This window comes from Stegodyphus dumicola, chromosome X1, assembly GCF_044657685.1.
Source record: "Stegodyphus dumicola isolate Sdum_Otavi_A_Nest chromosome X1, ASM4465768v1".
NCBI lineage: Eukaryota > Metazoa > Arthropoda > Arachnida > Araneae > Eresidae > Stegodyphus > Stegodyphus dumicola.
The window spans coordinates 125,376,265-125,392,691 of record NC_140780.1 but is presented as its reverse complement, the minus strand read 5'-3'; the positions used below and the strand labels follow the sequence as shown (position 1 = coordinate 125,392,691).

At 31.9% G+C, this 16,427-nt stretch overlaps 1 protein-coding gene across 4 annotated transcripts in view; it reads right to left on the bottom strand.

Annotated features, from left to right (window-relative positions):
- Positions 1-16,427, bottom strand: part of Klp3A (kinesin-like protein 3A) — a 298,885-nt gene that overhangs the window by 100,816 nt on the left and 181,642 nt on the right. For 3 of the 4 annotated variants that reach the window (XM_085808353.1, XM_085808352.1, XM_085808351.1), the window contains exons 22-23: positions 9,299-9,376; positions 3,443-3,547 (exon numbers count right to left, since the gene is read on the bottom strand). In XM_085808353.1, coding sequence (XP_085664479.1) covers positions 3,443-3,547; positions 9,299-9,376 — 183 coding nt within the window. The remainder of the gene's footprint in view (positions 1-3,442; positions 3,548-9,298; positions 9,377-16,427) is intronic. The other variant, XM_085808354.1, reaches the window with a different exon arrangement.

The window sequence follows — 16,427 nt, the reverse complement described above, 5'->3', positions numbered from 1 at the left end:
TTATACTTATGTCTATTTCTTGCCCTTGCTTAAGGTTTATCAGAGTTCTGAATAAATAAAGTTTCACATATACCTATTGAGGGCCGGTGCTAGATATCTTACCGGCTGATGCAGTCTCTGTGGGTCCTAAACTCTGCGACTCAGTGTGGCCATACTAGCCCTGGCACTGGTTCTGGGTTTATGTGAATAACAAATCAGTTATTCTTAATTCAAATCGCCCTAAATGTAATCTTTAGGTCTATGAGCATCATCAACAAAATCTATTCTTAGCATATGGAAAGAAAGTTTTTGTAAATTTTTCCTAGTCAACATTTTTTAGTGCTTTTAACTTAAATCTGAAATTATTGCCAAGCGTAATGTCAATATAAAAGGTTACCATACTTCTTTATTATTCAATTACTACCATAAAAAATTGTTTAGGCATCACTACATGAGTCATTGCAGACGTTGTCATGTTTTGATAAACATGCGGTGATGAAAGAAAAGTATGATAAATAATGATTTGCGAGGTTGGCGTCAGATCAACGATGTATCTATGTGGAATGTTTAGGTTTGAAATGTGTGCCAAGTAAATATGCAGCAACTCAGCCAAATTACTGATCGTACAAATTTATGCTAAAATGATTGTTTCTTCAATAGCAAGGTATTTTACTTAGTGTCGAAGTGAAATTAAGAGTCTGGAGTCTCCGGATGTTTTATTATACAATTATACGCAGAGGGGAGAATCAAATGTGCATGCGTAAAGCCTACGAGAAGAACTCTGGTTTTGAGGTCCGGATTACAGATCATTCTGGATAATGGACGTCCGAATTTTGGACTTAGTACTGGATTTGCATAATTCTTCAGCGGTATAATCAGTGCCTTTGCTTCAATACCTTTTGTAAAAATAGACATGATTGACAAATTGTCTTCATTTTGCACATGAGTACATACTGTAGTGCTATTTCTTTCTCTACAGCTATTTTTCAGCATAAATCACTATGAAATAGAGAAAATAAGCATTTTAAACACCTGCTTTCCATATGGAAATGCCACTATTTTGAAAGAAATGCACAGAAACTGTTTTGATTTAGGTAGGCGAAATTCGATTTCACAGACTATCGTTTTGGGCAACGTGTTTAGCTTAAAGAAAATTGATTGAAAAGCTCATCCACATTTATTTGTATCAGTCACTAAAGAATCAACTCAGACAGGGGTTTTTTTATGAGACCATTGCATTTCACCTTAACTCAATGTACAAAGTTAACGGTACACAGTTCCCTCTCAAGCTCAATGAAAGAGATGCACATCAGTGCTTTTTTTTTTTTTCACAGCCAATGTATTCTTTAATGCTAGGACCATCAGAACATAAATTACATCACAGCATCACCACTAATGATAAATTATACTTTTAGAGAAAAGCATAGGAAAGCAAATCCTACTATGTCAGTAATACTTTGAACCAAGGAAAAACTGCATCCTTGTTTCAACTGCATTGCAAGAGACTTACACATGTTTGATAAGGCTGCAAATATATAATCAGTTATGAAACTCTTGAAAACAGCAACAGCACAGGCACTGAAGAACTTTACATTAAGCAATTAACCCTAGTTCAAGAGGAAAATCCAGATGTCATGACTCAACACTGCCATAGCATGATTTTTTTCACATCATAACACTATGCTAATTGGAAATCCCAACATACCTACAGCATTTTCCATGATCTAGTACTTACAGATTATCCTCCCCCTCCAGAAATCATCCAAACTAATGATTACTGTCAAAACGAATAAGCAAAATAATTTTCATATCTTCATGACAGTCTGCAAAGCTTTTCATTCAAAACAATGCCAGTTAAAACCCTCAAATTTTCTTTGAATGCATTACTTCTTGGCAGACAGACATAGCAGGCTTGCCATTATTAAAGAATCGACAACAAGTTAACCGACAATGCTTAAAAACTTATTGTATAATGTAAAGTAGTATAATTTTTTAACAGAAAATGTAACAACACTTCTGTGTTCCATTTTATAAACTTTTCATCAACCATATCTTGTGAAATGCAGACGAAGCACTACTGCAGCCAGAATCAAAACATGCATAGAGAGGCCTAATGAACTATTTTTACAAATTCAGATAACACTTCAAGATGAAGATGTACTTACTTAATGTGAGCACAAAAGCCAGGCAACAAAGGTTCTTAACAAAAACTTAAATTTCTACATTATTAAAAATTACAAGAGATTCTTGTTATTTATGACACAAAGACAATGTTCATTTCCTGATCCTATTGGCACACAGGTCCCATATCATTAGTGAGCAGGATAACAAGATGAGAAGTACTGTTATAGAGTTAAAAAAAAAAAAAAAAAAAAAAAAAAAAAAAAAAAAAAAAACATTGATGATGAACTAGAGATGCACAAATTCAAAGTTAAACATAAAACTGAATGCATTGTTTTGCAAACAGTAAAGCTTTTTTTTAACCTTATATCTTTCTTTAGAAGTAGCCTTTAATTATAAATATCTAAGATATCCTCAGTGATTAATTAATGAATTATAATTTAACTTTTCTCGACATTCCTATTAAAATCACAGTTCTTCAGACAGAAGCTCTGCACAGAGCAAAATTTTTACTAACTGTTACATTTCAATACTATGCAATTAATACAAATTACTGCTTAATTACTGCATATGAGATATTAGATACAAATTGTAACGTCACCAACCACACTTTCACCAAACAACATTTCCTTTTTGAGGTAAAGCACACGTATCCAGATTATGAAACAATTTTATTATTCATACTTAATAATGATATCACATATGTTATATATGTTTTTATAATTTTAGACAAATAGTTATGAACTATTCGTCTAAAATTATAAAAATATGATTATAAATCCATACTTGCAGCCATTCCAGCATGTCCAAGTTGCATATTCTTTCAAGATATACCATTGCACATATCTTGGTAGGAAGCTGTACATGTTTTGTGAGGTTCATTACTGCAAATGCTTTGACAGTCTTTAATCATTACCTTCTGTTTCCATACGGTACAAATTTTCATAAATAATTTGATGCGATGAAATAAATAAAATTTATTATACATTTTAAGTCAATGCCTACAGATGAAATTCCAATGATATTTAATTTACCATAGTTGCAAGGATTGATGGGGCACTGAACCAAGAAAAATCTCTTGAAAAATAAGAACTCAGGAAAAAAAAAAAAAAAAAAAAAAAAAAACACCAGAGAGAGAGAGAGAGAGAGAACTTAAGTTCTAGATGCTAAACTAAAATCACAAGCTGCAAAAAAGACAAACTTATTCAACAGATTAGGACCTAATAAATATCGAGAGGGGAAACATTTTAGTGAAAAATAAATAAACAAATCTTATTTTTAAAACATATTCGAGAATATGTAAACAAATTAATTAGCTTCTGTATAAATGAAGAGATATTACATATGTAGTTGAAGATGAAGGCACTGAAGGAGCTGCTGAAGTTGATCCTGAAGTTGGAGCAAACATCCAATTTACTTTCTTTCCTTTTTTAGCTTTGAACAGTTGCTACAGAAATGAAAAACATGCATAAGCAAAGATTCTTTGGCATTTCAAAATACTTATATAAAATACAATAACTAATACACAACCAGTTATTTATATGAAATATAGGGTTGCCACTCAAACAGGAGAATGAAGTTCCCTGATTTTTCCAGGTTTCCCACATGTTTATTAAGATAATTCCAGTCTAGCCATGTAGAACACATTGGGCTGTGCTGAGTAAATTAATTATGGTACGACTTGAAAACATGAAAATTTGTTAATTACATATGATTTTGATTAAATAAAACTTAACTTTTGAATCTGAAGCATTACTATTACAACTACAATGGAAGTTGTTCTTTTCAGCAACTTTCAGATTAAGTATTTGCAAAACTAAGAAAACTTGTTATATAATATTTACATGCTAAATCAACATTATTTTCAGCAATCAATTGTATCACAAAATTTGCTAAGTCCAAATAAATTCCCTTTTTAATTACATGATAAGAGCATATAATACCAGAAGTGATTGTGATTATGACAAATCCTCGAAGGCTATCTCTCTATGGGAAGGTGTGCCTACATGGAGGACTTTCTCAGGGAAACTGGCCCATATACAAGTTACACATGGGGAAAACCATAAAAACGCCTATGCAGCTAGCCTGTTTACATGATTCAAACCTTGGACCAAACTACTAGTGTTCAGCGACTTTACCGCTCGGTCGCTGGTGGAGCTAAACACCAGAAGTAATTACTAGCATCTAAAATATCTGCAGTCATTGACACTGAAATACATTTATAGTAAAATGTCAGCACAAATAAAATTAGTTAAAAGTATAATTTTAAAATTAATTTTAAGCCTAAAAACATACATTTACAAAAGAAATTAAGTACTTAAAATTCATTTCACCTAAAAAATAAACAAAACTAGAAATGAAATTCATTGATTTTTAATGCTCTGTTTAAACTTTTATGCACTGGATTTTTTCCACCATTAACTGTGATAAAGTTATGTCATGAATGACAGCTCTATTGTTTTAAAAAGTATTACAAATAAATTTCGAAATGGAGGTTTTTTAATAGGATTAATATATAATTACCAAACAATCACCTTTGTAACAATTCTTAAGGGTAAAAAAACAGTCTCTTTTAAGAAGTCAAAAGATTTTTTATGACAAACTCTTAATATAAGTTGCTGACTTAAGCTGCTTTTAGGTGAACAATTAATTTGCATACATAATGCAAATTAAATGTAATTTCTGATCAGAACTGAAGAAAAAAAAGTATATTATCAGTGCAAGAAATTTATCTGGAAATATATTTTAATCGCCAAAGAGGGCATAAATCTTTCCTGATGTATACTTCTTGTTCTTGGATCTGGCAATGCCAGTTGAATGCGCATTAGACTTGAATAAACTTGGAAGTTTGAAATCCGATTTAAATGTTCATCTACTTGATGAAATTGTGTGCAATTTGAATAAAATAATGAATCTTGAACCAGGATAACATGAAACCTTGATGGTTCTATTAAATTATTTTTCAATCAGTATTTAAAAAAATTAGTCATAGAAAAATTTCTAATAAAAAATTACCACAGAACTAGATTTGTTGTTTTAATTCTGCAATCTGCGAGTTAAAAACACCTCTGCTTAATTTTTGTTTTTAATATTCCAAAATTTTAACCTGTGCTTGCTCTTTCCTTTTATCTAATAATTACTTTTAAGCTGCACTACTACACAGCTTTTTGTCTTCAAGTGCTTGACGATATGCATCACACGCAGATCTGGCATATCATAACATAACAGGAGTTATATTAATATTCATCACACCTCTATTTACTTGTATGGCATCAAAACCAGTTTGCACTGCTGTTAAAGAATTTTCCTGAAAGTTTTCCACCAATATATCATCAAGCTATACTTAAATGGGATTTCTTTCAACTGGTTTCAAAGCTTAAAATCTGAGCTTGCTCAAAAACAGTTGAACACTGAGATCTGATCTCTCTTTTCTTTACAACAGACACTCCACTTTTAGCTAAACTTGCACCAGCAGCAATACCTACATCTATATCTGCAACATTAGAATAAATGGTTTGATTCAGAATATCTATTTTTGTTAGTTTTTCCGCCCTTTTCCCCTCTTGCAGTAAATCTCATTTGAGAAATTTTAAGAAAAGCTGATTTAGCATACTACAGAAAATTGTGTACAGAAAGGGGCATATAGAATCAGCTATCTGAAATGATTTTAGAAACGGATGTAGAACTTCCAAAACAGAAATTACAAAGGAAAAAAAAAAAAAAAAAAAAAAAAAAGAGAGAGAGAGAGATTTTGCTGAAATAAGCTTATCTTTAAAAGCTTCTCCCAGTCTTTGTAAGTTTGTATGATTCTCTATACTTTTTCACATCAGGAAAACTATCAATAGATTTCACTAATTTTAACAGAAAAGTCATATAATTAGTGATGACAATATAATATCCACATCAAGCAGGAGTATTCTAAATTCTAAAACACTTTGTGCATGTCTTCAAAACTTAGATTACAGTCAGCAGCTCTTTAAAGGCACCATGAGAGCCATGCAAACAACAGGGCCCAGTATCTAATACATGACAATCATTTTTATTTGCTAAATTTTCTATCAAATCTCTAAGCAATTCTTTTTTTATCTAGTTCTGAGGTTCTCTTAAAAAGAAAAAATCTTAGAAGGTCACTGGCAGTAGCATGTACCCAAAAATTGACATGAGGTATCTTGTGCTCACTTTATTCCTCATATTGTCCCGTAACTTAACAAAAAGGTCTATTTGAGTTCTCAGGACAATTCCATTTAAAGCTTTATTGAAGAACATTATGAATTTGATGTTCTTAAGCATCAGAGATGAGCATCTTTTTGAAGTATGGGGCTAAACCAAATGACACTAAACATGACAATTCTGTACATCCTATGGTCATAGCTTTAGCTTTATTGCCGCCATCAAGCATTTTCTGAAACAGAAGTGCAGCATTATTAAACGCATTAATACGTGAACAAACAAGTTTCATAGATCATGGTAATTCTGCAGCTAACACTTTATCTTCAGTTATGAAAAGTTTAAATTTGATGATTCAGCAATTGATGCTGGAGACTGCTGTGCTTCAGAACTGTTTTTAGCTGTAGATTTTTTTAAAAAAATTTATTTTCATAGAAGTAACTTTCTTATGTTTTAAACTGTTTGTGATTGCTTTTCTTCCCATGTTATTAACCCTTTGCACTCGGGGCCTTTTTCACATGCACACCAGCAACTTGAGACCTTTTGCAGCCTTTTTAACACATTTTTTAACAGTAACTTAAAATCATTACACACAAATTAATGTATAGAATTTTTATATTTTAACATTTTGTATATCTTTACATCTTTATAAACATATTAATTTTTCTGTGTATGATATTTCATCTAACAATTCTTAAGATGTGTGCCCGACTTGTTGGGGAAAGTATTACAATATGTTGTTTGATGCCTTTTTTTCAAGTTCATGTCTCTGAGGACAGACTTTATGATAGAAAAGATTTCAGAAAAGAAAATCTTATCTCCATTTAAAGGGGGTATCATTTTATACTTCATAAGGTTATACAGAAAGAGCGCAAGAAACGGGTTAAAAAAAAACTACACGTAAACAGTTATTGCCGCATATCAAACTAAGTGGTGAGCGAGAGTCACCTTTCAAGTTGCAGCATCAAATCACATGGTGAGTGAGAGTCACCTTTCGAGTGCAGAAGGTTAAGCATTAAAAATGTCTTTTTTTGCAAACATTTTACAGCTAAAGGAGAGAAAGAAATTTATTTAAGAATATTTAAAAATAAACTTAAGTATTTAATATTTATTTAGCAGCATTCATAAGTAAAAAATATGTGTACTAAATTTCGTGATGGTATATCATTATACTGATAGAATGTTTCACTAGTATGTCGGAGAAAATTGCCTGAATTTTGAAAACATAATTAATAAATAAATTTAGAAGGAAGGAAGTACACCAAATGATATGAGTAACACTGACATATCAATAGTATTTTGGTGAATATAGATTTATTAAATAGTTGGCCTACATGGTTATTATTTTTTTAAAAATTGTTACTGTAAAATGTCAAATGAGGCATTTATTAAAAAAAAAAAAAAAAAAAAAAAAAAGATTTTATTTTGTACAAGAATGGGGGGGGGGGAAGGGATGAAAAAAATCAGAAATTTGAAGTGGAAGAAGGAATTATTACTTATTTTTCTATGTGAAGTGTATAAAAAAGGGGGGCAAACAATATTATACTTAATATGTTGGTTTCTGAATTTCACTCTGAGATCTGCTGCCATTTGTTGCTTGAAAATAAAATTTTAAATGCCAGTTATCTAAAATCAAAACAAAGAAAAATTAAGTTCAGAACAAATTAATATTTCGGCATTTACTAAACACAGAATCTCATTTGTGTAGTTTTAAAAGTCTCATAATCATGCTATTAATAATTATGATGCATATTTAATAATGTGTAAAAGACAGCAAAGTTTCACTTACCAAATTTCTTTAATTGGAGATGACAACAGAAAATAAGCTCTCTGAACCAAGAGGTAGAATTCTGTTTCGTTCAACATGAACAAATTTCTTGTTCTTTGCAAGAACACACAATTCACGCTCTCTGTATTTGGAAGCCAAAGATGCTAGAAACTTACTTTGCGTTTGTGAAAGACAATCCGATTGGTGCCACAAAAACTGGATCTACATCAAATTATGTATTGTGTTGGAATGATGCTTACACAATACATAATTTGTCAAGAAAGTTATCCGCGTTGGCGCAAAAATCATCTTTTTGGGGATCTCCGTACCCCCGATAGAAAATCGGGGTAGATTCCCCGATTTTTCAGATTTTGGTTAAAATATTGAAATTCAGTAAGTTTTCTTGACAGTTTTCGAATTTCCTAACTTTTCCTGGTTTTTCAGTTAGCGTGGCAACCCTGGTAATAGCAAAAGATTTTTTTAAAAAATACTGTCACATAAAAGGAATATTCAGTTCATGAACAGTTAAACTGACGGAAAACAAAATCAATATAAAACTTGCATATTGCAAATGCTAAGAAATATCATTAGAAAGCAAAAAGCAGACATCTGTTAAGTAACACAAACATTGTTCTTAAATATTACCTGCAAATAATTTCAAGCAGCACACTGAAATCAAATGCCTCAGAATTCCAAATCTAGACGTTACCTTCTAAGGATGTTATCAGTTTACAGAAGTTACAGATCTTAAGTCAAATCAAAATCTGTTTAAACTCTCCACAAAATAAATGGCATGGTGATTATTACAGCAAACGTCAGTGTCATCTCCATTCAATAGTCAGCCTAACCATCAGCTCCAAAATCTGTCTGAAGCAACACAGCCATTATCAATTCCCCGAAAGGTGTAGTGGGCAATGACCTTTTTCAGTATGGGCAGGGATGGAGAGAATACAGTTGAACCGCATTTACTGTGTTACTGACAGAATGCGATGGAAATCAAGAACAGGATTTGTGGATAATTTTTCCTTAGAAGCTGATGCCTCTTGCATATAGACTGCAATAAGCACAAAGACGCTTCTTAAGGGATTCTACTTGTATATTCCTTCAATATTAAGCATAAATATATTTCTTGTGATGCATCAGAATTACAGGAGTAGTTAATTTTTTTGATAAAGTATGGATCATTAAAGACTGTAATAATAATATATTTTCATTAGTTGCTGATAAATTTTCTTGCAACATTACAGGTTATTTCCTACTTACTTCTTTCAGGTTTTCATTTTCCCTGTTTAGAGTGTCAAACTGCTTGGCTACTTGACTTAATCTAGATATTTCTTGAGCCTGAGAAGAAAGAGCAATCAAAATATATTTTTATTAAGAGCATTCAATAGAGGACTTTCCAATTAAAATTTTCTCAGATCTTTGGTTTCATTTAACTGTACAAGGTTGAGCATTCAGATGGAAGAGAATGGCATTAAATTTTCAAGTCATTTTGACTTAGCCAGTTACTGGAATACCTGCCATAATGTTGTGCATTAATTATAACACAGTGTTACATAATGACAATAAATCGTGTTTCTCAATCACCGAAAAATACTAATATCACTTTTCTTGCACTATAGTCTGTTAGTTTAGAAATGCCATTTCAGGGTCATTTCTCCCCTGTCCTGTTTACCTCGCAGTAACAGAAAGGAATTCTCTTCCATGGCACTTTTTGCAAACAATTGCACAGCCATATGACCCATCTTTTGATTCTCAGTTCAGTTATGATGCACTTAATAGGCATACACTTTACAAGCTTCAACACTTAGGTTGACAACAATTTTTTCTATTGTTATATGCCAGTCTTTCTAGATGAACTCATTCACTTTTGCAGTAATGGCATTTGTGATGCATAATATTAATTGTCGTCTGCCAAAATGACCATCATTCTCTAAAATGCATAATTTTTTCATCTTTGCAAGTGATGTGCAGTGTTATTTGTACATCCTTGCAATCTGCAGAATTTCACTACCATTAATCCGCTGTACTGTATGCACATAGTTGGTCTATTATCTTTGTGTTTCATGTAAATTTACAACAACCTTCCATGAATGAGTGAGGTTTTCCCTTCCAAACTGTATAAACCTTAGACAATGTTAAATCTGTAATTTCATTGTGACACTTTCTTTGTACGTTTTGGCAATACTATTACATTCTCGTGTTTATATTATACGAATGTGCTTCAGCAGCATGTGTCACCTATGATTCTGTTGTTACTTTTATTGTATTTTAAACTTAAATTTATTTAGACCAGTAATGTGAATAAAAGTAACAACAAAATCACACATTCCTGGTAGCACAGCAGGATGATTTTGTTGTTATTTTTGCTCTATTTCAAGCTTAAATAAACTTATTTAAACCAATAACTTGGGCAGGTTATGGGCCCAGTTTAACACAAAGTAACTATTTATAAACATATGCAGATCCATCACATTCTCAGTTTAGAATTCAGAAATTGGAAGTTAGCATGTCATCTATAAACAAATTCAACAGACAGCATTATTCACAATAAAGATTTCAAATTATTTGTGCTCTCAAGGCAAAAAGAGTATTTCCTGTCATCAACAGAATTAAGATAAAGCCAGAAAATGATGAAGTGGCAACAGCAAAATGGGGAAAAGATGTGATTGCAATGTTTACAGTATTATCTGCAATGGAATTTTCACAAGTTATGCTTAGACAGAATTGTTCATCAAATGAAATGCTTAAAAAATTGGACCATCTTTAAATTGAAATCTGACTTTAACAAAATGTTGCTGTTTTGCAAATTTCATCAGCTGAAAACTGAATGCAATGAAACAATAGTGCAATATATTGCAAAAATTGAAAATCTTGCTCATCAAACCAGACTCTGGTAAAAACATCACCGATGCAACTATAATTATGAAAATTTTAGGAACATTACCTCTGAAATATAAAAATTTCTGACAAGCCTGGTTAACTATTGATGACAGTAAACAAAACTTTTCAAATCTGACCGCACGACTCGTTGATGAAGAAACATTTTTATCGCAATCTAAGAAAAGTGAGTCAGCATTTTCTGCTGTTAATCGCAATAAATTTTAACAAAAATGAAAATATATGTGAGATTCAGACAGTGAGATCAAATCTAAAAATAATAACTGGAACATAGATAAAACGAAACTAACGTGTCACATCTGCCTAAGAAAGAATATTATTCTCAAGAATGCCATTCCAAGCTGTATGGAAAAGAAACTGGTATTCAAGAAGGAATGACAACAAATTACGGTGCATTTAGCAGCGAAACAGAGCAAAGTGTAGAGAGAAGTGATGAGTAGTGGTACATCTGTTTATATGTGCTACAATCTCAGCTACTTTGACAGCTGCAATGAGAAAAGTGAAAATCAAACTATCCATCTTGGCAACAATTTAGAATTACCCATTAAAAGAAAAGAGGTAAAAATCCAGGAGCTTTTCACGGTAAATGACAGGAAGGAGAAATATATATTCTGTATGTTTCAGATTAAAAAGAAAAATCTCTTTGAAGGGGGTTATTAGAGGTAAAGGAATGAAGATTATGGCATGAAAGAGCAGGACATGTAAACTAGAGAACTCTTTGTGAACTGAGTGATAAAGGACTAACTGAAAAGCTAGTTGTATCAAACAAAGATAAATTTTTTTTGCGAAGACTTCCAGTATGGTAAGCAACACAGTATTTCCATTTAGCTCCAAAGAATATAAAGCTACTAAACCAGCAGAATCAATATACAGTGACATTTATGGTCCTATGTCTGCACAGTCAGTAAGTGGAGCAAATTCTTTCATATTTATGAAAGATGATTACAGCAATTTAGAACAATTTCTTTCCTTAAACACAAAAATGATGCTTTAGAATCAGTCAAAAACTTTTGTACAGCTATGTGAAAATAAATTTGGTCAAGTTAAAGCACTTACAGTTGACAATGGAACTGAATACATTAATTCGCATTTCAGTGATTTTCCAAACAAGAGGTATTCAGTTAGAAACAATAGCTCCTTATACTTTATTAGAAAAATGGTAGATCTGAAAGGAACATGCACACAGTTATGGAAAATGATTGATCCATGACTTATTTCCAATAGACTGCTTTTGTATCTGTGGGTAGACGCTGTGAATAGAGCTGTCTATATTTTGAGCAGAATTCCTACAACTCAAGCTTCAAGTGTAACTCCATATCAGCTATGGACTGGAAATTCTTAAGCATTTAAAGGTTTTTGGTCTAGAAGCCCACGTCCTATATAATATAAAACAAACTAACACACAAAAACAAGATGATTTTTATTAGATATGAGAAAGAATCTAAGCATAACCGTCTTTTTAATCCAGTCACTAAAACCACCACAGTGTCAAAAAATTTATTTTTAATGAGGAGAATACTAAGTCAAAAATCCCACCACCATAAACATTCCTAAATCTCAGTCAATGAAAATGATGTGAATGACAAAGATTCTACAGATAAACTAGATGACGAGTTGCTTAATAATTGTCCTATCTCAAATAAAGAAGATATCCATTATAACCTTTGTCCTGAGAACACTCTAAAACTCAGTGCTCGTTATGAACTGAATGTTACAAATATTGTGACACCTGAGACACATGAAGAGGGAATGAACTATTCTCAAGCAAACAACTGGAAAGAAGCCTTATATGAAGAGTTAAATACTCTCAATAAAAATAAAACATAGGATCATGTACCTCCACAAGAGACAGGTCACATACTTGGATCTAAATGGGTGTTCAAAGTAAAATACCTTCCTAATGGAAAAATTGTCAAATACAAAGTAAGACTTTTTGCTAAAGGGTTCTCTGAATCGAGGGAGTGGACTTCAGTGAAACCTTTTCACCACCTTCAAGACTTGACACTATATGAGACCTATTAACTATAATTGCACAGAGAAAATTGAAAGCCATGCAAATCAACATAAAAACTGTATATCTGTACAGTGAAATTGAAGAAACAATATTCATGGAAACTCCTCCAGGCTTAAATTATGCAAAAAATTCAGTGTCAGCTCAAGAAATCCCTGTATGGATTGAAACAAGCCTCTAGATATTGGAACAAGACATTATCTGTATTCTTAACTAGTTTCAGTTTCAAGAAAAGTGCCTCTGATTCATTCGTTTTTAGTGGTATCTGATATAAGAAAATATTTTTATTTCTATATGTGAATGATGCTCTATTGTTTTGTGTGAGGAACAGGAAATACTATTTGGAATTGTAGATGATCTGAGGAAGAAGTTTGAAGCAACAATTTGAGAAACAGGATGTTTTGTTGGCATACAAATTGATTATAAAGCAAATGGCTCAATTTTCATACATTCAGAAAGCTATATAAAATGTAGTCTGAAATGATTTCACTTAAAAGATGCAAAGTCCTAATACTGTACCTGCAGATCTGGTACAATCCTACGATTAGAATCTATGACAGAAACAGTTCCTTACAGAGAAGCTACAGGATCACTAACGTTCTTTGCTGCCACTAGACATCCAGTTATAGCTTTTGCTGTAAATATGGTTATTAGATTTCAAGCCAATCCTGGCTAAGTACATTGGAATGCTGTAAAATAAATTTTCAAATACAGAAAAGCTACAGCAAACTATGGCATCGATTATTCTCCAATAGCTAATGATACTTGCCATCTTCTTGGATACTCAGATGAAGATTTTACTAATCACATGGACACAAGAAAATCAACTTCTGGTTATATTTTCAAACGTAGCAGTGGTCGAGTAACTTGATGTAGCAAAAAACAATCAGTTGTTTCAATTTCTACCTCTAAGGCTGAATATATTACAGCTTCAATTGCAGTGAAAGAAGTATTTTCGTTGATAACCAAAGTGAACCAACTTCTGCAAGATGCGGAAGAAAGTGAAATGTGTAAAGAGGGTATTGTTATTTTCGTTGATAACCAAAGTGGCATTAAGCAGATCAAAAACCCTGTGTTTCACATATCCACAAAATATATTGATGTGTACTATTATTTTATTCGAGAAAAATGTAAAGACAAATCTGTCATTATAAAGTATGTGAATCTGAATCGGCAATTAGATATCTTTAAGAAAGCTCTACAAAAGTAAAATTTAAAAGATTAAGAGAAGTGCTCAGTATAAAGGTAAGACACTGATGTGAACATTTAACATATTTGCATCAGTTAAAATTTTCTTAAACATTAAATTTTGCTTTTCTTTCAATAATTAGTCTAGTTTTCTTGCTTATGTCACTGATCATACTTCTGTTAGTTCTAGCGGCAACAGGAGGAAGTGTTAAATCCAAAATTCCATTGTCACATTTTTTTTGTACTTTTAGCCACAGTATTATAGTCTCGTGTTTATATTCCAAGACTGTGTTTCAGTGGTTGTGTCGCCTGAGATTTTGTTGTTACTTTTGATCTACTTAAAATTTAAATAAATTTACTTAAACCAGTAATTTGAAGATGCACTTCAGCAGCAACGCTTGAATGATTAATTTGTCCTAAAAGCCGTCAGCTCATTTTTTTTTTTCTAACAAATAACATAAATCCCACAAACTGAGTGGGAAAACACCAGTTTACATGACACTAACAGTTATCAATTAAATATTTTTGAGGTGTAATTACCACTGGAGTAATCACCACTACCATGGTTGTAATTACCACTGGAACAGTGCCCCAGGGTCCTGAACTTAAAAGGTTCCAATTTCTCTTTTTCTCCTACATATTTGAATGTTTACATTTTTAATATGAGGTCATCCAGAAGACTGTTTAGTTACACAAAATGAAAAACAGAATATTTATCACAAAAACAATTCTGTTACTTACCTGAAACTTCCTTCACAGGGTTCATAGCCGCATTTTAGTTAAAAAAATAAGCACCTATAAGCACTTTCAAGCACATTTTAAGAAAAAAATAAGCACCTGTCTAATTACTTTATACACTACAGCATAACCTCAAAAATTAGACTTGTAATTTAAAATATGAGAAATGCAATATTTATTAAGAGAGGATAAGCATTACCTCAACCATGGAAAATAATTACTTTCTTTTCTTTTTAAATTTTAAATAACAGTTCAATTTACAGAACTAGTTTACAATGAGAGGAAAAAACAACTATGCAGAACTAAACTATATTACAAGATTTAATGATGAAATTTCAGTTCAAAATAGAGAAAATAAATAATAATAAGGCATATTTATTGTATTCAATTGGAACCTAATAATAAATACAATTTATTTTTCCACTCATATTGATATTTAAATCTAAATTCTGAACATTTTCTAAATTTTCATTGTATATCAGTTTTTCCTTAACAGATATTACAAGCAAAGTAATTTAAGTACAAAAGAGGAACATTTCTGAAATCAGAAGACAGAAATTTGCTTCATGCAGTCATTCTTTAACAGTAAAAGCTTAACTAACCTGCATACTTGGAAATTGGCGAATATTCGGACAGTCGAGCGTAACTTGAAAAAGAGGAGCGGAGGGTAGACTGTAGCCGCTCTTTAAATTTTTCCGCTAAATAAATGCTTTTGACATTTTGATATGCGCATCATATAAAAATAAACTAATGGAACTGAAAAATATTCTGCTTACCAAGCACAGTAAAACTCTTTTAATAGCTCATAAACAAATCTCGGACAGAACATCAAAATTAATTATCTCTGCAAAATATCGCAAGTGTTATTGCGCAATACATGCGCCGTAATTCTTCCCTACGTGATATTATGCAATTGGAATCAACAGCTGCCGGTGTTGGGAGAATAAAGAACTAAATAACTGGGGTGTTTTTCATTCTAATTTTCAACAGACGACGTTAAATTTCCGGAATAGAATCATTCTTCGCTTGGGTTGGTAGACCGCAGAACTTTTAGTCCTATTCAATCCAGATTGGAAAGTGACGACAAAAAAAAAAAAAAAAAAAAAAAAAAAAAAAAGAGGTCCGTTGCTTGTTTTGCAGCGAACTGTAACAGTTCCAATATTCGAGATTTTGCGGAGAAAGGGGAGAACCTCCCAATCTTCGTACTGTATAATGTATTGGCCAAAAAAACAAAATTTTTTTGACTATTTGATTACTTTCCCTTTATTTAAGATATTCTGAATATTATTCCTTGGAAAGCTAATCTGTGTTAAAACACAACCATTTTTGAAAGTTTACTATACTTCAGCGGTTACTGCAACTATGTTATTATAAACATTCATACATATGCTCATAATATAAGCATAATGATCATAATAAACACGAATATGAACTGACCAAGCAGAACGAGATGCAAATTATTAAGATCTTGATAGAAATTCAAACGTGTGTAGTATTTGGGTGGGAGGAAAAGAATGCCGAATGTACTGGAATTTTCTACTGCTTTCGCATTTC